Source organism: Malaclemys terrapin, chromosome 5, assembly GCF_027887155.1.
Source record: "Malaclemys terrapin pileata isolate rMalTer1 chromosome 5, rMalTer1.hap1, whole genome shotgun sequence".
NCBI classification, from domain to species: Eukaryota; Metazoa; Chordata; order Testudines; family Emydidae; genus Malaclemys; species Malaclemys terrapin.
In genome coordinates, this window is record NC_071509.1 from 30,725,820 (window position 1) to 30,752,059 (window position 26,240).

At 36.7% G+C, this 26,240-nt stretch overlaps 1 protein-coding gene across 4 annotated transcripts in view; it reads right to left on the reverse strand.

Annotated features, from left to right (window-relative positions):
* Window positions 1-26,240, reverse strand: part of TAPT1 (transmembrane anterior posterior transformation 1) — a 104,001-nt gene that overhangs the window by 38,148 nt on the left and 39,613 nt on the right. For 2 of the 4 annotated variants that reach the window (XM_054029335.1, XM_054029337.1), the window contains 4 exons: window positions 25,423-25,541; window positions 19,445-19,468; window positions 6,740-6,902; window positions 932-1,067 (listed from right to left, as the gene is read on the reverse strand). In XM_054029335.1, coding sequence (XP_053885310.1) covers window positions 932-1,067; window positions 6,740-6,902; window positions 19,445-19,468; window positions 25,423-25,541 — 442 coding nt within the window. Of the gene's footprint in view, window positions 1-931; window positions 1,068-6,739; window positions 6,903-19,444; window positions 19,469-20,348; window positions 20,417-25,422; window positions 25,542-26,240 lie in introns of all 4 variants that reach the window. The other 2 variants (XM_054029338.1, XM_054029336.1) reach the window with 2 other exon arrangements.

Sequence of the window (26,240 nt, forward strand, 5' to 3'; positions counted from 1 at the left end):
ATAGGGAAAAATGCATGGCTAAGTGGCAGACAACACTGCACTTAATTATTTTTGAAGAGACAAACATCTATTGGACTCTTCTCCCAATTCATCATATATCAACAAACGAAAGTCTAGGAACCCATCTGCATGCAATAAGAAAATCTTCTGCCTTGATTTACTTAACATGGCAAAGAAATAAGAACCATTCCCATTGTTTATTGACATTAGAAGACACTACCATAAAGAAGATATGAATTTCCGCCTTATAAAGTTTCTTGCTTCTATAACCCAATTTGGAAGTCAAAGAAGATTGACAGACAAGCTTCTCTGACGGGCACCTCAAGCCAACCTCCACAGTTAAAGAACAACACTGTGTTGCAAGGCTGCATGGGGCAACATCAGGAGAAATACAATATATGAATGTATTTAATCTAGTGACAAACTAGAAAAAAAACCTAGAGCTGGAGGAGGGAAGCAAAAATAATTGTTAAAGAGTTATCATATTTTTTCAGACAAATATTTTCAAATTAGGAGGGCAATTATGCTGTACCGAAGATAGTAAAATTGATATTTTAAAACCTCTTGTGAGAAAATACTCAATGTAAGCACAATCAATATTCATTCATAGTCCATTTGTTTCCATTTGCTTCACTTTTGGTGTTAGCAAGATCATCAATTGCTGCATGAGAAATACAACTCTTAACTCACATCTTGGCACGTTAAAAGCGTTTCAATTCACTTTTAAAAAATGAAGTACTGTAAATCTTATTCTGAAAATGAATGTGAATATGCAATTTCAGGCAAGCTCAGAAATGTATTCAAATAATTTTACACAATTCTGTTTTAAAATTATTCTTATTTTAATTTATTGAGAAACTCTTTAACCTAATGTACAACAAGCTAAAGAAAATTGTTGCAATTAATTCTGACAAAAAGCAAGGAAGGATACAGACATACAGCACTGCCATGAAAAAGTGTGGAATCACACCTATATGAGCTCTTTTTCTCTCCTTAGGTTCAGTAGCTGTCCAATAAAGGGCATCCAAAATATCTTGCCCAAAAGAGGAAAACAGTCGATCGGCCACCTAAAGAGAGAGACCTTTTAATATTTTAAAACAGTGCTTCTCCTATTAAAATAAGTCATTTAAATACATTGCAATAGTTAAAGCTCAACCCACAAAAAGGGCCTTAGAGGCACAATTTTTTTCATATGATTTTCCTTTTTTGGACACATCATTCCACTGCAAAGCTTTCCCAATGCTATGTTACAGTTGCCTTGTTCATATTCCTAACTGGTCTACTCAACCCTACCATACCTCTCTTTGAGCAGGACTTACTCAGGCACTAGACACCTATTTGATAAGTGCAAAGTAATGCACATTGGAAAAAATAATCCCAACTATAAATACAAAATGATGGGGTCTAAATTAGCTGTTACCATTCAAGAAAGATCTTGGAGACATCATGGCAGTCAAAAAAGCTAACAGAACATTAGGAACCATTAGGAAAGGGAAACATAAAACAGAAAAGATCATAATGCCACTATATAAATCCATGGTACACCCACACCTTGAATACAGCATGCAGTTCTGATTGCCTCATCTCTAAAAAGATAGATCCGAATTGGAAAAGTTACAGAGAAAGGCAACAAAAATTATTACGAGGTATGGAACAACTGCCATACAAGGAGAGATTAAAAAGACTGGGAACATTCAGTTTAGAAAAGACATGACTAAGGGGGGATATGATAGGGGTCTGTAAAATCATGAATGGTGTGGAGAAAGAATAAGGAAGTGTTATTTACCCTTTCACATAACACAAAATCAGTGGTTACCTAATGAAATTAATACACAGCATGTTTAAAACAAAAGGAAGTACTTCTCCACACAATGCACAGTCAACCTGTGGAACATGTTGCCATGGGATGTTGTGAAGGCCAAACATATAACTGGATCAAAAATAATTAGGTAAGTTCATAGAGGATAGGTCCATCAATGGCTATTAGCCAAGGTGGTCAGAGATGCAACCCCATGCTCTGGATGTTCCTAAACCTCCAATTGCCAGAAGCTGAGACTGGACGACCAGGGATGGATGATCGACATTGCCCTGTTCTGTTCATCCCCTCTGAAGCATCTTGCTCTGGCCACTGTCAGAAGATAAGATACTGGGCTAGATGGACCTGACCCAGTATGGCTGTTCTTATGTACTTATGACATGAAATCCTGGGCCCTGGCAACAAACTTCAGCTATGGCAGCCTGTGGTTAGTTAATTCAAACTTCTTTCACAAAACAACCTGTTCACTATCATGCCACAAAGTCAGCCTGCATCTCATTTTTTCCAAATATTTTAAAAGAATGAAGGAAAAGGTACTGATAAACAGCAAAGTATCAAGTTGGGGGAAGAGGGAGGAGATGTCTAGTGGGGTACTGCAAAGATTGGCATTTGGTCTGTTCGTATAACATCTTCACTAATGCCCTCGAGCACAGAATAAACGGCACAAATTCAGATAATATTTAAAGGAATTACAAATACCAAAGAGGACAGAAAAATGATACAAAGGGATCCAGAGGGATTAGAAAAATGGGCAGAATATAACATGAGAACTGATTTGGAAAACTGCAGACATCTTAGGAAATGCAATCCAAAATATATATGCAATGGGGGAGGGAGAACCCAGAAAGCAACAATTCTGAAAGGAATGCAGGAATAATCACGTATAGCAAATTACACAAGTTTGCTATTCAATACAGCAGCAAGAAAGGTCAAGGTGATTAAATTTAGTTCTCAGCAACTGGAGATACTGCCAAATGGAAGGCAATTCAGAAGAGAAGTGATGGAACCTCTTCCTCCAGCACATACATACAAGTCTGGAATATTTAAAATTTAGATGAACAAAGCATTGGAAGATGTACTTTAGAGAACAATTCTATATTTATAGAGCATGTCTGGATGAATTAATAAGTATTTTCCATCTCTTACGAGTCTGACCCAAGTAAACAGATAAATACAACCACACTAATATATTACCATTCCTTATTAAACTGTAGTAATAAGATCATGATATAAAACACAAACATTGTCATAAGATGTATTAAGATTAATGCTTCATTCAGCTAGTCTTTTGTAAACTAAAAATGACAACTTTAGACAAGTAAAGGCTATAAGCAGTAATATCAGAGTAGAACAGAAGATATACAAGCAAGTCCTGCCACATTAACTAAAAGGTTTTTCATAGAACAAAGTAAAGTCAGCCAGGACTCAATGCTTTTTTTTTTTTTTTTTTTTTTTAAGCTGTTATTCAAATTTTAAAAAGTTATTGAAGAACAACTTCTGACAGAAATTAGAAAAGTTCAACAAACTCTCAAGCTAACATTCGTTATTTAGTACCACTAAAAAAACTTAAAGGTGAAGATTTGACCAAAACAGCAAATGGTACAGTTAAATGCTGAATGTCCCAAAGAAGACACTTAAGAGTAGCATTTCGTATTAACTGGCTACCCTCACAGCATTATGATAACAGAATCTCCTACTCTGAGTTATTTCAAATTTAGCAGCTTGAAATTTTAAATTAGAAAAATAATTAGGTTAATTCAAAAGGATATTTACAATGGCACTGTTTTCGGCTTTTTACTTCTCAGTGAAGGTGGTCAACAACCCCTAGCTCCAGCTCCGTGTGCTGCCCCATCATGTACTTTAGTAAAGTGGCACCCAATATAGAATACTTAAGGAGTCAGGTAAGTTTGGTTTCGTGCACAATATTGCGGGGGGTTTAAAAGGTATTTTTTTTCTTTTAACATTTTAATATTTTATATCCCTTAGGGTATAAAACAAGGAAACACCACGCAATATTGTTGGGGGTTTTTTTAAAGTGGACTTACCTAAACCCTATATGCCGGCTCCAGGCTCCAGTAGAGTTCCATGGTGAATGTTGTGACACCAGCATAACACACGCTGGGGCTTCATAAGGAGCAGGAGCCGGTGGGTCTGAATCTAAAAAAAGAAAAGCGTCATTTTAAGCCAACTGGGCTGAACGCATCCCTCAGCCTAGTTATTGGGGCGGCATTCAGCACATTATTTGGAAGTTTTTTATTTCTATCAAATTCATTTGCAGGACAATTTTCTCTGACCCAGAGATAGCCGAAAACATCATTGTAAACATCTTTGTCAGACTAATCATTTCTCCAAATTAAAATTTCAAAATGAGAAATTTGAGTTAAGTATATTTTGATACAAATGTAAGTCTGGTTATTGCTTTTTTAAAAAAAATTAAAAAGTGTCTATTCTTATACAGGCACCTTGAAAGGTGTACTACTAGTGGCAGATCTGTGTTTGGGTAAAATGGAAACATGCTCCCAGCAAGTATGCTGATGGGACCTAGGACCCTCTGTTTTCTGCTGTGATGTAGGCTTGTAAAAAGCCTGCAGAAATCACTTTTCCTGCTCTGCCAGGCATGGAAGTTATTCATGGCAGATCAAAGAAATCCAATACACTTTCTAGTTGGATCCTTCTCCACTGAAATTAAAGGGAGTTTGCTTTGCTAACTACAGTAGTTATATGAGCAGTATCAGAACACAGAATTCAGATCAGGAGAAACTATTTCCTTGCTCTAGAGCAGGGAAGTGCACTATTGGTTCTGCTTGGATTCAGATAAAGCCACTCTCAAATTCTCGCCCTGTTAACTCAGTGAGAAGATGACACACGCCTTCTGCTTCGCTGAGCAAAATACTGTAATAAGTAGCCATCACTGTATTTGGTCAGTGTTTTGAAACAGTTAAACTGAAATGAAAAACTATTTTGAGCATTAATAAATTGTACCATACTTGGATTTACTTACTAAATCATGATCACTCATACTGTCAGAGATTAAGAAACTGTATGTGGATGAATGTCTCCTAGAATGTCACAGTCCACATGATGTCAGAGTGCTGAATTTTGCATTTTGATTTCCAGATTATTTAAAAGTAGTAAAAAAAAAAAAAAAAAATCACTTGCAAGGCAAGAAAGCCTTAACAACTAAACATCCAAGGTGACTCTCACACATCGCTTATTTCAGGAAGTGTATTAATATTGTGGTTCTGAAATGTGCTTCTTATTCATTATTTTCAAACAGCAGTAGGGAATAATTCATGTCTAGAACTAAAATCTCCAGATTTTGGATAAACCACAGCCCAATCTCAATAATCCTCAAAGGTTTGTTAGACATCTGTATCATACTAATTATTCAAGGACGATTAGGAACACTGTAGTATCCTGGCAGAACAACAGGGGCTGTAGTAGCCCCTTAAACACGTTATGCTATTTACATGATACAGAAATGCAGATCTAAGGTCAGACTCAAGCCTTATCCAATTACATTTTCTTAAATGTTATTTACTATTGTTCATTACATTTTAGTGATAAGAAAATCACAGTTGTAAAAGCACAGTTGTCCAAAAGCTTTGAATAATAATAATGAATAATACAAAAACAGATTGTGATGGGGCGCCTGCCCCACACCGGGCTCTAAGGGGTTAATAGAGCCCTAAGGAGGCTATGCAGGAGTCAGCCAATCAGAGAAGGGCTGAAAGGAGCAGCCAATCAGGGCCAAGCAGACCCATATAAAAAGGGAGCTGCAGGGCAGAGGAAGGCAGTTCTCTGCTGGGAGCCCAGGGAGGAAGGACTGTGACTCTGGAGTGCTGAGAGAACTGCCAGCACCCAGGACAGAGCAGTGCTGTGAGCAGGGACCGGGGGGAGCGAGAGGCAGCTCCTGGCTGACTGCTGGGGTTTGCAGGAGGAGTCCCTGAGGCAAGGGCAAAGAGGATGCTGGGGCCATGAGGAAGTGGCCAGACAATATGCTGCAGTAGCCACTAATGGAAGTGGCTGAACAGCAGACTGCAGGTCCCCCGGATGGGGGTAGCAAGGTGTGTGGCACCGCCAGCGGGCTCTGTGACTGAAGAGGATGCCACGGTCCTTGAAGAGATGTGGATCCTAGAGCAGGAATGATGGTGGTGAGACACCACCTGAAGAGGGCACTGAGCTAATTCCCAAGACAGCCAGCAGCAGGTGCCAGTGGTGCATGAACCCCGTTACACAAATACTTTGAGTTTTTACAGGACTTCCCTTTATCCCACCTCACAGACCTTCTCTCTCTCTGCTTCCCTCGCCTGTTTCTCTAACACTCCTCTAAACTCTATCCATGCACTCAGACTTTTCTCTGATGGTATAGATTGGGAGAGGTTGAAAGTACTGATTTGGGTTTTTGTAGACAAGCCTAAGCATACTAAAAGGCACATTTTTTAAAAGAAAATGTAAACAGATAAATTTCATCTACCTTTTGCCTTTTCTTTGTTCTTCCATAAGATTTTGCCACTAGTGGGCAAAACCTTCTCAGTAGCTCTTCCTATTTCAAATATTAATTTTTTCAAACTATTATCTCTGACTCTTGCATTTCAAGTTTCAGTCTCTTCTCCGTTTTCTATTTCTCACTTTCTCATTTTTTTTATTAACATTTATTTTAATTAACTCTGACTGCATTACAGGAAACAGATTTATGAAAGAGGATGTATATCAAAGTTGTTGCACCCTTTTTTATGGAAGCATCTCAGAGATATTTTCATGTCCATGTCTATTTTACTATATGTTAAAGTCCACCTTGAGGTTTAACATCTTTCTACTTACTATATTGGAGAGATGTACAAAGTACAAAAGTCATAACAATATTAGATATTCTGAAAGAAAGCATACTTTGACATTTCCTTTTGATGCCAATGCCCTTACCTCCAGCATGTTGTAGATGATGTAGAGTTTTATGACAGACTGTCCTCTTATCAGATGGTACATCATAGAGTAGTCAACATAGTGCATCATGAAGTAGCAGATGACCAATATAACTCCTTTGAAAACGTCACATACCTGAGCAGGTTGTAGCAAACGTCTATCACTGAAATATAAAGCACAAAATAATTCTACTACACCTCTACCCCGATATGTGACCCGATATAACACGAATTCAGATATAACGCAGTAAAGCAGTGCTCCGGGGTGTGTGTGGGGGGGGCTGTGCACTCCGGCGGATCAAAGCAAGTTCAATACAACGCGGTTTCACCTATAACGTGGTAAGATATTTTTGGCTCCTGAGGACAGAGTTATATCGGGGTAGAGGTGTATATGTTATACATCCACAAAATACAAATGCCACTAGTTGATATGCACTGACAGAGACTGTTGGTTAAGAATACATAGTATTTGAAACAGAGTTTACTGCTGAGCTAAAAATCCAAGAAGCAGTGCACTAGCAAAAATCATACAAAATTACAGCTCAGTCTTGAATAGGATTGCTTCTCTGCTAGCTGTCAAGACTCCAGGCATTCAAATAAAATCTCATTTGCCCCCAAGCTTGACAAGAGCCTTGTGCACATAGGTATACTTTATTTTACTTAACCCTTTATTCTGGGCCATTTTACATATCAATTTAATCTTCTCCCTTACAGAAGTAGCCATGCTTGCTTCACTCTTTGAGAAGGAAATGAAGCAGCCTTCTCTGAGACTGCAGTACAAAGAATGAGATGCTGAGGGATGGAGCACAAACCCCTAATATACTATTCAATATCTCTTTTTAGTACTAAGATTCTGCAGCTTTCTCAAAAGCACACAGCCTGAAATGTGCAAGTCCCATGGTAGCTCCCAAACACATGTAGCCATGTAAAAGTACACAGCGTAACACTTTCCAGGCATATTCTTCTGCCTTAGTAGTGTGGCTACCAACCATTCAATGTACTTTAACTAAAACCAAAGAATGCCAACTTGCCCCACTTGCATCTGAAGAAGTGAGGTTCTTACCCACGAAAACTTATGCTCCCAATACTTCTGTTAGTCTTAAAGGTGCCACAGGACCTTCTGTTGCTTTTTACAGATTCAGACTAACACGGCTACCCCTCTGATACTTGACAACTTGCCCCAAGACACCCACACTTCATATTTAGCACGATGAAATTCCAAGGAAGACACTTACCTATGAATGCTTATAAACAACTACTTAGCACTAATCGGATGCTGAACACTTAAAATTCTTACAGATTGGGTCAAAGGATTAAAGCACCATAGTGCCAAATATCAAAAGCACATGGCAAACATTAGTGAAGTAAGCTTCATAATATTCTTGTGAGGTACTGTACATAAGCATGTCTACATTTGAATTAAAAATTGTTTTAACACGTGTTTACTAACAAATGAAAACTCTAGTATATACAAGGGCACTACAGTTAACTTTGACTAGTTAAAATGATTATTACTATGACTGTGTTCTTGTCTACACTAGAACTTTCTGATGCATTCACAAGTGTTAAAACATGATCATTAATTCCAGTGTAGATCAGCCCCAGAATGATAATGCATCTTTGCTCCAGCTGGAGTAGATGTGAAACTTCCTGGAAGCTGGATACAGAGTATGTTCCTTTATCTTCAGGGTTGTCTACATTTGGACATTTTCGGGAATAGTTATTTTGGTCTAAGCCTCTGTGTGAATACTCATTCTGGAATAAATGAATTAAAAAGGCACTCATATATGAGAGTGTGTGTAAACGGGGGCTTATACCAAAATAACTACTCTGGAATAATTATTCCGGAACAGCTATTTCAGTACATTTGCAAGTGTGAACAAGCTCTCATTTTCTACCAGCCTAAGGAAATTAAAAAATTACTGGCAAGAGAGAAACTGCCTGGACAGATACATACACATAATGAAATCACTCTATGTAGAAATTATAAAATATGGCAGAGATGCTATGAGTGATACATTTAAAGGACGAGCCATAATCAGATTTAACTGGTACCTTATCAGAACATAAAATGTAGACAAACCCCTCTACATTTTAGTACATTCCCAAAGCTCATTTCTTGCAAAAAAACCCAAACAAAACCAAACAAACCCCCCCCCCCACACACACACATGGTTGCTGGTGTTTGAACCAACTGTTCATATGGATTCACACTCTTGAGGAGTGTGTCATATTTGTCCCAAGCAATTGTATGTACCTATGTTGAGGTGTATAATGTCCATTCTGCTTCTGTCTTCACTAAAAAGGGAAATGGTTACCAGATACTCAACACAATTAATATTAAACACAAGGGGAAGGAGCATAAGCCAAAATAGGGAAAGTACAGGTTCAAGAATATTTAGATAAACTAGATGTATTCAAATTGGCAGGGGCCATCTTAAGGTACTTAATGAACTAGCTGAAGCAATCTTGAAACTATTAGTAATTATCTTCAAGAAGACAGGTGAGGTGCCAGAAGACTGAAGAATGGCAAATGGACTACCTATCTTTAAAAAGGATATCAAAGAGGACCCAGGGAATTACAGACCAGTCAGCCTAACATCGATACCTGGAAAGATAATGGAAAAAATTAAACAATTTGCAAGTACCTAGAGGATAATAGGGTTATAAGTAATAGCCAGAATAGACTTGTCAAGAACAAATCATGCCAAGCCAACCTCATTTCCTTCATTGACAGAGTTACTGGCCTAGTAGATGGGGGAGAAGGGAGAGCAGTAGATGATATATCTTGATTTTAGTAAGGACTCTGACATAGTCCCATAGTCCCACATGACATTCTCATAAGCAAACTAGGGAAATGTGGTCTAGATGAAATTACTCTGAGGTGAGTGCACAACTGGTTGAAAGACAGTACTCAAAGTATAGTTATCAATGGTTTGCTGTTAAACTGGAAGGGCATATTTTGGGTCTGGTATTATTCAATATTTTCATTCATGTCTTGGATAATGGAATTTATAAAATTTGTGGATAACAAGAAGCTGGGAGAGGTTGCAAGCACTTTGGAGGACAGAACTAGAATTTAAAATGACCTTGACAAATTGGAGCATTTGTCTAAATTCAACAAGATGAAATTCAATAAAGAAAAGTGCAAAGTATTTCACGTAACAAGGAAAATCTCAAATGCATAACTACAAAATACAGAGTAACTGGCTAGATGGTTGTACTGCTCAAAAGGCTCTGGGGGCTATCGTGCATCACAAATTGCATCAACAATGTGATGCAGTTGCAACAAAGGCTAATATTCTGGGGTATATTTAACAGGAGTGTCATATGTAAGACAAGGGAGGTAATTGTCCGATTCTACTCAGAACAGGTGAGGCCTCAGCTGGAGTACTGTGTCCAGTTCTAGGCGCCACACTTTCAGAAAGATGTGGGCAAATTGAAGACAGCTCAGAGAAGAGCAACAAAAATGATAAAAGGTTCAGAAAACCTGAACTATAAGGAAAAGTTATAACTATTGGGTATGTTTAGTCTTGAAAAAAGAAGACTGAAGTGGGACCTGATAGTCTTTATAACAGCCCTTAACATTTTGGAAGAGGATGGTAAACAAGTGTTCTCTATGTCCTCTAGAGGCAGGACAAGAAATGGATTTAATCTTCAGCAAGGGAGATTTATATTAAACATTGGGAAAAGCTTTCTAAAATAAGGATAGTTAAGCACTGGAATAGGCTTCCAAGGGAGGTTGTGGAAGCCCCATCATTGGGAATTTTTAAGAACAGGTTAGAGACAGCTGTCAGGGATGGTCTAGGTTTACTTTGTTCTCCCTCAGCACAGAGGGCTGGCCTTGATGACTTCCAGGTCCTTGCCAGCCCTACATTTCTATTGTTCTGTGATTCCTAGTTCAAAATGTCACAGCACAATTATCATCTAGCACATTTAATCACCAGGTAAGGAAGGTGAGTTTCAAGAGCTGTTGTGTATTTAATATGGGATAGGAGAAATGTATTATCCATGCAATTAACTGCTTCAGTGTAAGATCTTTCACAGGGCAACTTGGGGGACAAAGTGCTGTCTTAACCTACCCATCAATATACATTTCATATATCTCCTATGTTCACTTATTCAATATACTTGCTTCTATTTTTTGTTACCACTGTAAAACAGTCATTAATTTTCACCAGAAATTTAGCAGTCATGCTCAAATTGAGACTCACGTTTAAATGTGTGATTGATATGGTATAATTTCTGTAATATCCTGGACAAACCTTACTGAATTAAATTAAACCTTCTTGAATCAAGTTTAAGAGTTCACTGAATTGAAAATGCAAATGTTTATGTATTATCATGGGACCGTATGCAACTTATCTAGCGGGGAGACATGACTATTGTAAACCCTGGGAAGTGATATGAGTTTCAAAAGGACTATTTGAAACAATGTACAGTATCCTAGACACAAGACTGTGATCTTTTGACACTTCGCCCTGAAGAGGGGACCATTGTCTGGTTTATCACCTATTCACAGTCTCTGTAGATCAAAGACCTAATCTGTATAAAGGAGTCACTCTCATACTCATGGATGTTCTTGTTCTGAGCAAAAGATGTTATGAACTTTAACCACAGAACCTCCCCCCCACCCCCCAGTGTGGGATCTGAAGGTTTGATCTCCTGCCAGAGCCCTGTTGGACTTAAGGGTGATCTCTGGTAAACTTACTAGCATGCATGTAGGTCCCTTTATTGTTTTTAATACGTTTTCCCTGTAATGCTTCCACTTTAAGAATAAATGTGTTTGCTTAGAAAAAGCTGTGTGGTTAACTGTGGGCAATTATGCTGTTCATTGCTTTGGAGGAGAATGCAAAGCATGCCTGTTTATGCAGTCTGACTTGCTAAGGAATTCACAGTATGGACAGGCAGAAAATATCCTGGTCAGAAAGGAGAGAGACATGCCTTTCCACCCAAGAGAGGTGACAGCTGGGGAGCCAGATACTTAAGAGTAGCCCATGCTGGACCACGGAGGGGGATTACAGGTTCAGTTGCCCTAAACTGTGACAGAAAGGTGCTTTCAGACCTTTTTAATATGCAATGGGTTTTGAAAACTAAAATGTAGAGCGGCAAGCTAACAGAGTACATACAAAGAATTGCACCGATTCAACTGAAGTGCTTTGAAATCACATCTTCAGTTAATCTAGTGCAACTGTGTGTACCCAGACCTTGGCCAATCACAGGTGAAGGATGAAACAAAGGGCAGCGTATAGGAGGAAACAAGAGTTTATATACATGGCTGTTTTTTCTCCTGAGAAATAAAAAGAATGATCAATGTACTACAACAGCACCACTTACTCCTGAGGAAAAGGAACTTGACAACAGTCCTATGTCTAAAGCAGGTGCTAAAAGTGAGCAGGGAATAGCAGCTTCCTATACTAGTCTGCTGAACCCCTACTTCAAGGTTGTCCCAAAAATAAAAGTAGCCATACAAGTAGACTACGGAGGTGAATTAAGTGGATATCACAGCTACTAGCTGAGTAAGAGGCGTAATAGGTTTTCTTTAGATTTTCCTGGGAAAAGATTAGGGGTTTAGCAGAGGAAAGCACGTTTTGAAATTATCAGAAAGATTCCTGCCTACCCATTCCCAGTTCCCTGATCCCCTTGAGAGGGATGGGGTGGGATTTTTTTAATTGACAATTGAACGTTGATTGTATGTATGTAGTTTCATAGTTTCTGTAGTCACCAAAAAGGTCATGATAGGATGCCTATGAGAAAAAGGTGGCCAGAATTACTGCCATTCCAACTATACATATAAAACAATGGGGTCTAAATTAGCTGAAAGAGATCTTGGAGTCACTGTGGATAGTTCTCTGAAAACATCCACTCAATGTGCAGCGACAGTCGAAAAAGCGAACAGAATATTGGGAATCATTAAGAAAGGGATAGATAATTAGACAGAAAATATCATATTGTCTCTATATAACTCCGTGGTATGCCCACATCTTGAATACTGCATGCAGATGTGGTGACCCCATCTCAAAAAAGATGCACTGGAATTGGAAAAGGTTCAGAAAAGGGAAACAAAAATGATTAGGGGTATGGAATGGCTGCCATAAGAGGAAAGGTTAAAAAGACTGGGACTTTTCAGCTTGGAAAAGAGATGATGGGGGGGGGGGGGGGAGGAGAGGCGATATTATAGAGATCTATAAAATCATGACCGGTGTGGAGAAAGTAAATAATGAAGTGTTATTTACTCCTTCTCAAACACAAGAACTAGGGGTCACCAAATGAAATTAATAGGCAGCAGGTTTAAAACAAACAAAAAAGAAAATATTCCTTCACACAGCACACAGTCAACCTGTAGAGCTCCTCGCCAGATGATGTTGTGAAGGCCAAGACTATAACAGGGTTAAAAACAGAACGATATAAATTCATGGAGGATAGGTCCATCGATGGCTATTAGCCAGGTTAGCAGGGATGGTATCCCTAGCCTCGGTTTTGCCAGAAGCTGGGAATGGGCGACAGGATGGATCACTTGATTACCTTTTCTATTCATTCCCTCTGAAGCACCTAGCATTGGCCATTGTCGGAAGACAGGATACTGGTCGAGATGGTCAATTGGTCTGACCCAGGATGGCCATTCTTATGTTCTCACAAGTCAGTAATGCATGAACTGTGTGCTCGTGGCTGTCCTTCAAGTGATCTTTATTCCAGTGGAAAGACTATAAAATTCTTGCCTTTTCCTCTACTTGCTCTTTCTACTATTTAGTGTATTATATTACAACACTTCCATAACATGTCTTGCTCCTTAAAGCTGATCATTTCAAGGCTTCGTAACTGATCTGATTATGCTGCACTTGTACTACTTATACTTAACCTTAATTATAGACAGGACTAATTAGTAACAAAGTTTTAATTCAAATTGATTAAAAACTGTAACTAATTCCCTTCAGTGAAGAGAAGAGCAATTTGTTTTCTCCATAATCCACTGCACAGAAGTTTCAATTTACTTTATTATTGTTTATGAGCGATGGTATGTTAGTGTCCACGAACTGTAACTCTTTTTGCATTTGCAAAAGTCTTATGACTTTACGTTTCATTGAGTTTGTATCAAGCTCCCTGGCACAGCCCTACCTTCCCAAATAGCAACTATTCGCCGGGGGGGGGGGGGGGAGGTAATGAGAAAGAGCTTTTTATCTGTGGGCCACATGTTGCAAGCTGGACAACCGAAGAGATACACATCAGAAAGACCTGGAAACCTGCTGATTCCATTTGTCAGCAAAAGAGGATAATCTTGGGGCATTCACCAGCTCACTCTCCATTGAACATCCATAGATGTTTGAACAGACCAAAGAACTCAATCACTCAAGGCTCTACCCAGGCAACAAATCTGTAAGTGAGGCTACCCTCTTAAGAGCACACAAGAGGCCAACCTTCATTTGGGGTTTTTGTCCTACCAAACTATTTTGTTCATCACTTTGTTATGGTACTTAAAAGAATATTGTGGTGCCAGAGATGTATAGTGGCAATATATCAAAGTCTAGGAATGGTTACCGTGATGTTAATGTCAGATCAATTAAATATATCTTTCCAGTTGTCAAGAATGTAAAGGTTATTTTAACCTCAACTTTATTTTGCTTTAAATATGAGCTAATGGAAAAAAAATTATCAACTTTTAAACATTATTATATTTCTGACATAAGAAAAGCCACTTTTTAAGACCTACATGAGTACCTGCTTCCTGGCCCTCAGTTAAACATCCCTGACTATTGCAATATAATGCAAAACTATAGAAAACGAACAATGTTTGACCAATGAAAAGGAACAAACCGGGGGAAATTTCTTTTCTTCAGAAGTTTTTTTTTAATTCCATTTTTGAAAAAATCATAAGTCAATGACTTGACCATGTGCAAGTTTTATACCCATGCTATTCTAAACAAATTTCTTACAGGCATCTCATACAGTAGGAAGGAGCTCTGTCTCCATCTATTGTTTGGGAGAAACAAAGCCCAAGTGTCTAAACTTGTGCAAAAGATCAGAAACACAAATATCATTATGAAGAAAACAATTACAAATGCTCACACTTCAGGAGTATTTGTTTCGACAGTATCTGTACGTTATTCTAGGAGAAGAAAAATAGCTTTAGGCTCATACTGCATTGCCATCTGTCCTTGCCAAACCCTTCTTTGTTTTAACAGCTGTACCATTAAAGTTATTTAACAATTGGTAGAGCATGAGTAAAATGAACCACAATAAAACCCTGGTTTACTGGTATCCAGAATAACTAACCCACAAGTCAATTAAATGTATAAAGCTGATGAGATTCTGGCATCCAAAACCTGTAATCTGTATAGTGCATTTTTAGCTATCTTTATCCCACATATAAAGGATCCATAATATAATGATATAATAAACTTATTCACAATTTTACTCAGTGCAGCCAATATTTTGAAGAGAAGCCAGGCTACTGATTTTTAACAAATTTATCCCAAGGAGAATCAGTGACAGCATTTCTTCTATGGGCCCACCACAAAAAAACAAAAGCCAAACTAAAAACAAGGCGGCTACAAAGACACCTAAGAATAAACATGAGGGCTTTCTGTTGTTGTGTTTTAAGCATCAGCTCACAAGGTTTCTTATATACAGTTTTTTGTTTGTAAGTAAAGGGCCATCTGGATAAAATACCCTTGGCCTAGAGGCTCTTACACAGTAGAGGTGGCAACGAATTGCAAAACAAAAAGAACAGAAGCACAAAATTTATCCATCTTCCCTCCCTAATTCTAATATCATTGTACATTTACTTTGCATTGCGTTAAATTGCAACATCTAAGTACTTTTCTAAATTTTTTAAGATTATAAATTAAAGATGTATCATGACTATACAAAAAGATGACATAAAAACAGACAGCAATATTCGATCCAGTTAAACTGTCCATCTAGTCCAGCATCTTGTTGTCTCAAATACTGATTAATGCTTCAGAGGATAAATCCTCACGATGGAAAAATATTCAATAATATGCCCAGGAGGGAAGTTTCTTTCCAATATTAGTAAATGATTGGTTTTTATTCCAGAATGTTTATTACCTTTTTAAAATTCTTATCTAGTTTAAGTGTAATAGTCTTATATAAAAGTAATCCTTTTTGAATCTAAGTCTATCTTTTGGTTCAATATTCTTTGGCAGTGAGTTATGAATTATGCAATAACTGATTATCAATTTTAAAATGTGTTGCCTTTTAATGTCATTACTGTTTATAATTTTATCATGCTGTTGCATATGTGAAAGAGGGTAAAAAGAAGCACCCAATTTATTCTCTGTATAGCCTTGTTCTTGAAAAACAGTTAAACTGTCCCCAAAACATCATACCTGCTAATAATTATGCTTTGAGATCTACGAGGTTGTCTTTTTGATATATTGATTTGGTATAGGGCTTTTTTTTTAAATCAGAATGTTATGCACTACCAAGTCTAATGCCTTACAAAAGGCTAAGTATACAGTATCAACACAATTACCTTTATTAACAAAAAAGTTATAATCACACCCAAGAATCAGACAAGTTAAACTATGCCAAATGGCACATTACTGTCCTTTGATTTTTTTAAAAGAAAGGTTGTTTTGGGATGCAATCATTTTCCAAGGATCAATGTAAAATCCATCAGCCCATAATTACTAGTTTATCCCTCGTCTTTTTTTAAGTTGAGGATAACATAGCAGTCCTTCCCTATTTTTCAAGATTTACAAAAGATCATCAATTGTCTGGAGTGCATCTCAGACAACTCTTAAAACTAAGTATATGTAATCTAGACCTGCTGATTTTAAAATATTTAGCTTTAGCAGATTCTGTTTAACATACTCCTTAGTTGCTATGATGATATAAAGTATATAATTATTCTACTACTAGCTTAAAGCCCATGCTGTGGCACGGGTGTAATTTGTGAAGTCGTGTGGGTAAAAATGCCAAAAATGTCTGAAAACAAACTGAATGGTAACAGACCACAAATCTCAGTGGTGACTGAACCTGGTGATATTCTAAACAAAAACAGCTCTCAACCATGTTTGTAGCTGTTTTCATAACTTTACAATAACCTCAAACATCAGTCTGAAGCGTAGAATGTTGTTGAGTCATTGTGTGTACTGGTTGTGTTCATTTATGCCTGGGTGGTGAATGAGGGGTGTGTGCTGCAGTGAAAGGTTTATGTTTCAGGTTACTGAGTATGCTGGCTGTGTTGTGTGAATGGTTGTGTGGATTTGTGTCTGGGGCATTGTGCTGGGAGATTTGTGATGATTTGTGCAGGTGGTCTGCTGCAGTGAGGAGCTCTGTGTGTCTGGGGTTATTATGCAAACTGATAATGTTGTGTTGGGCTGGGAGAGTTGTTTTGATTTTTTGACTACTGATTTATATGGATGGTGAACAAGGGGTGTGTGCTGCAGTGAGGAGCTATGTGTATTTGGGATGCAGATTTGTGCAACTGAGCCAAGAAATCCATCACCCTATGCAGTCTCCTTCATACAAACAATGAAATTGTTGCATGCAAATTAGCTGTAGAGTAAGGTGGTGATTGGCTGGGTTACCTCTGAAATCACAATGGTCTAGGACCCTTGCCATTGCTTAGATACATGCCTTCCAATAGCTGCACATGGAAGTAATTCATAACATCAAAATGGTTGAGAACTTAAAAACTGGATGGTGACAGACCATGAAACTCAGTAATGATTCAACCTAGTGATATTCTGAACAAAAAGAGTTCTAAACCACACTTGTAACTGCTTCCAGTACTTCACACTGACCCAACAGTCATTTTAGGGTTCAGAGCTACATTCCTGGAACCTTATTATATAGATAATACAAACCCAGGTTCCTCCAAATACAGACAAATATTACTGAATATTTTCTGCATCAGTAGAAAAGTGGGGCTAAAGTTGAGTTACTTGGATCCCAGACTGGTATACTATCCCCATAAGGACATTTTGATCAGTAGAAATATTTGTTTTGCCTATGTCCCCTCCAGAAGTTTCCTTGTGTGGCTGCTTCAAAAGACGAGAGGTTTGGGTACAGTCAGAATGTTCAAACACTTAAGGAGCAAGTTCCGTGTGTGTGCAAATTGTAGTTTTCAGTCAATGATAACTCAGTCAAATCTGGGTGGCTACTCCAGAGGGAAAGCAAAAGGCACCTCTCCGACTTCATGACTACCAACTGATCCCCTGCCAAATTTTGAATTACTGTTCCAGAGCTCTGAGGCACTAGAGCCATTCCAAAAGTCTCAAACTCTTTTTAATAAATTCTGGTAAAACTATTTATTTTTCACTAGTCTTGTTACTGAAAAACAGTTGAACTATTTTTGCTCAAACTTTCAAAAACAAAACAATCTGAGGCAGACACTAAGCATGGAATATTTCAACCAAAGCAGTTAAAAATTAACAAAGTTATAAGCAAATGAAGATAGGCTGTTATAAGGGAAGTGTTAGACAATCTTATTATTGGTATTCCTACTGTCCTCACGTCACAGCTGCTGTTGGCGAGGCTGCTAGTCTGCAGCAACCACAGTCTTTCATGCTGATCAATAAATATCTTGTTGTTTACTTGTACTCCCTGTCTGTTGACATTCATCTGCTGTCTCTTGTTCTATACTTAGATGGTAAGCCCCTTGGAGCAGGGAGTGACGTTTTGTTGTGTTTGTATAGCACCTAGCACAATAGGGCTTGTAGTGCTATTATTATACAAATAAATACACAGTAATACACACTATAGATTACAAAAAAATATAAGATAATTGTTACAATTGAAATCCTTTTAAAAATATCTAGTTATTAATGAACACATTACCTTATTAATACTATCTTAGATTAAGCCAGATTTTATTATAAAATCTAATTTACATAATTATATAGAGTACTTATTGCATTTCCCTGAGCTTACATAATGCAACAGGCTAGTTAGTTGTACTGTCTGGTTCATGCATTAAAAACACTTCAAATTTCGGTCGCAAAACTAAGTGAATTTTTCAGTCCAAACAAAAATCCTTTTTCATTTGAATTTTTACAAATAATTCATTACAACTTTTCCATTAAATATTAAGCATTGTACATTTAAAAATAAATCATCACTAAGTTTTGGGCCTCAGTGTATTGATCACATCTCTCTTTAAAGTCAAAGAACATTCAATTTAAACAACTATTGCTAACAGATTAAAATCTGGTTTTGTTTCTCCTTTTTTATAACTACTAACGATATTTACATGAAAACCAGATTGTTAAATTTCTCTCCTTAATATATATTTTTCCTCAACTGAAGTCTTAATCCTTCACGTGTAGCATCATAATTATATCAAAATTACTGCACTAGAGGATTATGACTTTAAATGAGGCATCAATAGGAATGAGCAGGCTACTGCTTAAAAACAATGCTTTTATTTGTCAAAAATATCTTTACTAATTAAAATGTCAGGGAAAACAAAACCAAAATGAGTTTGCTATAAGTATACCTGTGTATAGACTGAAATCAGTGTCAGTTTTTGTTTTGGAAAAGGTGTGTGTGCACATGTGCAGTTCTCAACTGGTTTCTAATATTAGGGTACAGTATTGCTCATACACCTCCATTTGAAATATAGGACAAAACGGGGCTAAGTTTATCAATATTAAATGGCACTTCATTTTTCAAACACCACAAAAACTACATGCAAACAATACAGCACGAGACCATGCTAAGAATGGAACATAAAACCAACCTGATTCCTAGGCCCTGATGAGAGCTGTCTCAGAATAAATGTAAAATAAGATTTCATGTGAGAACAATCAAAAAATTCACTTAATAAATTTACTTTTTAAATAACAAGCAGCAGTAATATTAAAAGTCAACAAATGAACATAGCACAATTTTAATAAATTTAATAAATCTATTTTATTTTGCAAATAAGTCTAAAAAGTTTTCACAATATCTCTAACTTTCTTTCTGAAAAACAAAACAATTAGCTTAGTCTTTTACACCTGATGAAATGCAGATATATTTTCAAAAATCCAGAGACTAAAGTTGGTCTTGTGGTCACCCAGAGATAAAGTAATTTCACTCTGTTAAATGAGTTACAGTTTTTATAAATCTCCTGTAGTTTTAATTATAAAATTTGGTTAAAAAATAAAGTACAAGCAAAAATATAACTATGATGGTGCAGAGAAGCATTCGGAATACAATGTATTACAATACAAAGTAAAAACAGACCATGTGCTATGCTAGATAATTAATCAAAACAGAGCAAGGGCTATGATGTTAAGAATGTTTTATATGTTGGTTGAAGTGGTGGTGCACATACACTGTACCTACAACATTTTTAAAACCTAGTGATTTTTAATATCAAACTATATTTCCATAGCCAAGAAAAGTCACATAAGATTATTGTGAGTCTTATGTGACTTACACAAGTCTATTACTAACAGCAAGGGATAGCCTTTATGTTTTCCTATAAAGAGCCATACATCTGTGGGCAATGTATAATAAGTGCCAGACTTTTTATCCAGGAATGTTAATTAATAATCTACCTATGTTGTCCATTTATATATTGTGATCAGTCAGTATACTGAATACAAGTAGATGTGAATTTGGCTGATAGCATAAAAGGAAAATCAGGATTTACTCACCATGGAGAAGTTCCCTGTGACACCACATTCCATCCTATAAAGGAAGTGAAAGTGCTCTTCCCTTCAGTCTGATTTACAAGAGAGAAAGAAAGAGAGAAGGTTGTAATGTCGCTACACTACGTAGTTATGGAAAGGAAAGATGGACGTCTGCGCTGACACTGATAAGCTTTTCTAACGTAGCATACACAGAATGCACATGGACAGGGTTTTGATTTTTTGTTTAGAAGGAATAACTTAGAATATATCCTGATGGAAGAAGACACACATGTGCCTTCTCAGTGATTTCATCAGACAGTGAAGAATCTGTGTGAGTACAAGGGCTGGCACTAGTCCTTAGCACAAAAAACACCCTCCCAAAAGAATTTAAAAAAAAAAAAAAAAAAAAGCTGGGGACTAAGTCTGTATGTAATGGAAACTCCAATTTATGTTTTTAAAAAAGTCTGACAATATAACAAAGAAACAAGATCCACAGAGGAAAAGTATGTTTGTTTTTTCTAGACGGTTCTCTCTGCTATAGTTCTTTCTTTGAAGTAAAGCAATAACATTTGTTTATTTCCTACTGAAAGGACGGAAGCCCAACAAGGGTAATGGGGAATTTTATAGTTATAGCCACTACAACTAGGCCTAGAAGGGAGCTAAATTTATTATAAACGGACCTAGTTCTACTTATTCCTTTTAGGAAGAAATGAGCAGAGCAATAACATACCCTGTATGCCAAGTGTATTTAAAAGATAAATCTGTTGATTTCCACATAACAGAACAAGTTTGAACATGTTAGGGAAACACTCCAACGATTTAATACTTAGATACTGACATTTCTTCCCACATAAGAAAATTTATAATCTAGTTCAGTATTTTCTAGAATGCTGCTTTTAAAAAAAAAAAGTCTGAGATCATAGAAAAACCTCACTTTCAGGAAAGAACAAAGATGTAATTTAATCTAGTTTTTATTCATTCTATGGCTTAATTATAGAATTCGTTTTACTGGATAGGATCCTCTTTAGTCCCAATATCTAAGAAACTGTCTTGGATAATGTGCAATTTTAAGACTTCATCCTATGACTCTTTGTACTAATATTATTATGAACAAAGATCTTGCTATCACTTCTTCATGGGCCTTTAGCTATGCTAGGCTGAAAATAAATGATCAATATCCTTATAAAATTCTACAAGCAAAAGATTAAGATGCTTAAGAAATCTGTTGTCTAAACTAATCATATCTGGCTCAGTTGTCAAGGAAACATCTAGTACTTTTCTCAGAAGTACAGTTTAAGAATCTACTCTTGAGAAGCATCTTAAGAGATTTATTCCAACAAATTTTCAGAACTGGTGTTTCAGCATAGCATGATTGAGTGGTTAAAGAATATCTTGGTTAGTATCCTGAATTTAGTTAATAGTAAGAATAGCAAAAAAAGATTTATTGAATTTAGGAGAATTTTTTCCTTCCTTGGAGGAAGACATACTGGAATTATTTGAGTTAAGAGTTCTGTAAGATTGCCTTACTAATTCTACTTAACTTCCTAAACTGTTTGTCAAATCTTTAGAGACACCCACTCTATGTTTGGAACACAGACTTAAGAAAATTAGGCCTGCCAAGCTACCGAAATACACACTATCACTCACTCCCAAGGGAAACAGCACCAAAGTCCTGCCAGTTTTGCTGTGCAAGATTGACAGGCAGTTTACACTTTGTGACAGACTCTAATTGCTCCAGCTACGAACATACTGTAGATAAGCTGTAGCCTCAGTAATTCTGAGCATCTGTGAAGATCTAGCTATCTACATTAACATTAATGTTGCTCTAACAAATATAATGAACCGGAATTTGCACAACAGATTTAAATCTAGACCAAAGAAAGTGACCTAGAATGACTTAGTGGTCAAATTGTTGAAGAGCTTATATTGTCTAACCTGTAAAGTAGGTATGTCAAAACCTGACAATACGCAAGTAGAATAGCGACAGGAAATTTATCCTAGATCTGGGAATCTCCTTGTTCAATGTTTCAGCTAATTTGTTTCATGGGGATATTAAAATATACACATAAGAAACTTATGTGCAGTTCCCTCTTTGCATTTAAGCACCATGCGTGTTACCATGAATACAGATTAGCCTAACATAAAAGAAAAAGCTTTAAGTCCTTCCAAGAAAGAGGAAGGGAAATACAATCCCTTTCTATTTTATAAAGAACAGTAAAGTTACAAGGAAATAGAATAAATGAAGAGCAAAAGGAGAAGGGAGACAGAACGCTAATCAACTTCTCTAATGAGATCTTGAGAAAAAAAGTCCAAGTGAAGGGAGGAGCACTTTAATTTACTATACAGAATGGAATACGGTGTTACAGGTTATAGCTATAAGGAAGATTTAGTCAAATCTTTCCAACCAAAGGGGAGAATACCTACTTGAACTGTGTGAGGAAGAGAAAGTTAATCAGCCATTCGCTTTGTCAATAACTTCAGTAATTATAGATATGCTTTACCTACTGACATGGTATTTAGCTATACATAAGTGTATATTGATAATTTTGGGAATCAAAGCCCAAGTTTTATTTTTTGCTATACCAAATCAAATCAGTGGCTATTAAATAACAAAAGTAAAATGAACTCAGAATGCCTAAGAACAGCATCATCATGTCATGCTAAACAAAATTACAGTGTATTGTAAACATGAATTAAGTGTGAACATTATATAAAGTCATCACATTTAAAACATCCATGAATTAGACAATGTATGATAATCTACTCTAATGAAGAGTCTACCTACCTAAATATATTTGGAAAGGTGTGTTTCGAGTAAAGTTGTTTTGAAAAGTGATGAACAAAACTGAACTTACTCACTGAAAAGATCTGCTCCTTAGATATAATGAAATCATAGCTGTTGATATTGGCAATGAAAATGGTTTTTACTACTACTTACTTCTTTTAGCCCTGTTTAGCCAAAATAGTAGAATGAGTTGGATTCTGGCTCAAACATTAAAAAAGAAAGTTAAATTAGTGGACCAAATTGTTAAATTACTGGCTCTTGGCTACATCTGTAAAACCTGACTGAAGACAACGGGGTTGCCAATGTGCATCTAAAAACCAATGTTTAGTCTATAGATACTTATTACAGATTACTATGCACAGCAGAAAAGGCTTGTTTTCCTGACCCCAGGCTAGCTCTGCAAGGCTGGCATCAAGGAAAACATTTTACTTGCAAACTGTGTAAAAAGAAAGGAAGTAACTGTAAGAATAAATCCCCACAATACCATTTTTAAATTACAGTTTTAGAGTTGAACAGCATTTTAATATTTTGGTGATTATATCTCCTCTTGTAAGAATCTGTATGGATGTTGTTTAATTGGTGATGAAGAAACAAGTTAAAATTGATAAACTGTAGTACCGTGCTACACTACAGATGTACATGGTAAGAAAATCTTTATTTTGCATTATGAAAAACTTCCAGATTAATCTCATGAAACAGCAAAATAAAATACACCAAAGGCTGCCACCTAGTGTCCATTTTTAATAGTTTTAAACATTTCCCAAATTTGTGCACACATTTCACAACACAAAACAGAAGACACTTCAAAAGCTATGGTGGTTTTTGTCATGTAATCACACTAGTTTTCCCTCTATTAAAAAATATGTTCTAAAATAAAACATTTCAAACCCACAAAACATTGTCTATATAATAGAAATGCAAGCTGCCTTTTTATTATTAGGTCAACACAGTGCTTATGAAAGTGCAGATCGCAGCCGCACAATATTCTATTAATTCAAATAAATATTACAGCATAGACACCAATACTGCAATCTCTCAAGTTTAATACACTCAAGGGTTTGCATAAAGTCTAAATGGAGATACCATCTTTTCAGGATTAAACTAAATTTAATCTATGCATCCATTCAGGGTTTGCAGGGGGGAAGGGAATGGGGGACAATTGTACCAGGGGCCTGAGATCAGGGGCACACCAAAAGGGCAATAACTTCTGTGTAAACAAAGTGAAAAAGGAGAGGGAGGGGCCCCAGTGAGCATGATGTACCAAGACTCCACATTTCTCTGGACAGGCCTGCATCCCTTCAATCTTTGTTCTCTCAACCAGAGAGGCAAAAAAAGAAAGAACACTATCAGCTGGTAATAACTTCTATGCATTAACAATCAGAACTATTGATCTAGGAGTGAAAGTCTCTATACTCATTACCAATCCCCCAAATCAGTCAGATTCCTTAAATAATTTTAGTAAGGCAGTGGCTCTCAACCTTTCCAGACTACTGTACCACTTTCAGGAGTCTGATTTGTCTTGCGTACCCCCAAGTTACACCTCACTTAAAAACTACTTGCTTACAAAAAATCTGACAAAAATACAAAAGTATCACAGCACAATATTACTGAAAAATTGTTTACTTTCTCATTTTTACCATAGAATCATAAAATGGAATATAAATACTGTACTTACATTTCAGTGTAAAGTATATAGAGCAGTATAAACAAGCGTCTGTTTGAAATTTTAGTTTGTAATGACTTGGCTAGTGCTTTTTATGTAGCCTGTTGAAAAACTAGACAATTCTCTAGATGAGTTGATGTACCCCCTGGAAGAGCTCTACATAGCTCCAGGGATATGCGTACCTCTGGTTGTTGAAGTAAGGTACCCACTCCACCCAGAATTTACTTCCTTATCGAAGTAAAATCATGCTTTTTACATAGGCAAATGGGTAACCTTTGATTTCACAGCAAAGTGTTTATTTCAACACAAAGCCACAATGTATAAAGGTACCCATCAACAAGAATTGAATTAAAAGGGCTATTTAATTCAACCCTTTAAAAACATGTGTCTGCACGACATTATGGGCAACATGTGGGCAACCAAAGGGGTGAGTTAGTGAGGAGTGTTAAGACTAATTTGACTTTTTTTTCCTGTTTTGGTAGGTTTAAATGAGACCTTCTGTTCACAACACTGAAATCCATTATCAATATGAGTCTAAGCCAAAAGGGCCATAAAATTAAATAGGCCAATAACAAAAAGTTAACCATGTAGATGAAATATTATTTAAAGATACTAATATTTTATTTTTTAAAAACAAAACAAAAACTTACCGTAAGCCATAGCAAGGCAGAGTGATGAACTGGAACAATGCCAGAAAAACTCTCAAAGGAAGCAGGGTGAACACGTAGAGAAAAGCATCCAGGCACAAAAAGATTCCAAAAAACATCAACTAGATTATAAAAACAAAACAAAAAGACAAACATGTCATCCCTTTCACACAACTGTCTATATTGTAATAATTTCACATATAAGACCTCAGTCAACAAAAATATAAAATAGTAAAACCCAGTTATGCACAATACTTCCATTTATTTAGACAGCTGAACTGTAGGAAGCAACATGTGGTAAACTTGGAAATCTATTCAGCAAATATTCTGTTCCAGGAGGTCCAAATGGTAGAAGCTTTGCAGGCTTCCGCAGCTCACTAGTCTCAATGTTTATTCAATAGGTGAACTGCCCTTGGATGAAGCTGCAGATCACCAGCTCTCACTTCCACTCAGGTTACACAATTCAAGTTGAAGTTTGTAGGTTTTAAAATATAAAAGTAGCCATCCTTTGCAGACATTCCCCATCATTGTGAAATATATGGATAAAAAGTCAGTTTTTAAAATATTGTTCTACTACCATATCAGGCCAGGGCCAAGGTTAATTTTATTTGAGGGGTATCACCCACATTTTTTGTCCAATCTTATGGGAGAGAACTTATATAGGAAGTTAATCTTTTAAATTAAAGGTAACAAAACCTTTAAATTGGGTGTAAGTTAGCACACAAGATACTTAAGGCTAGAAGACAGCTTTTTTTTTTTTTTTTTTTCCCCCAGCCAAGTTCACAGGTACTCTGTGGTAACTAAATGGATGAAGATTCTGA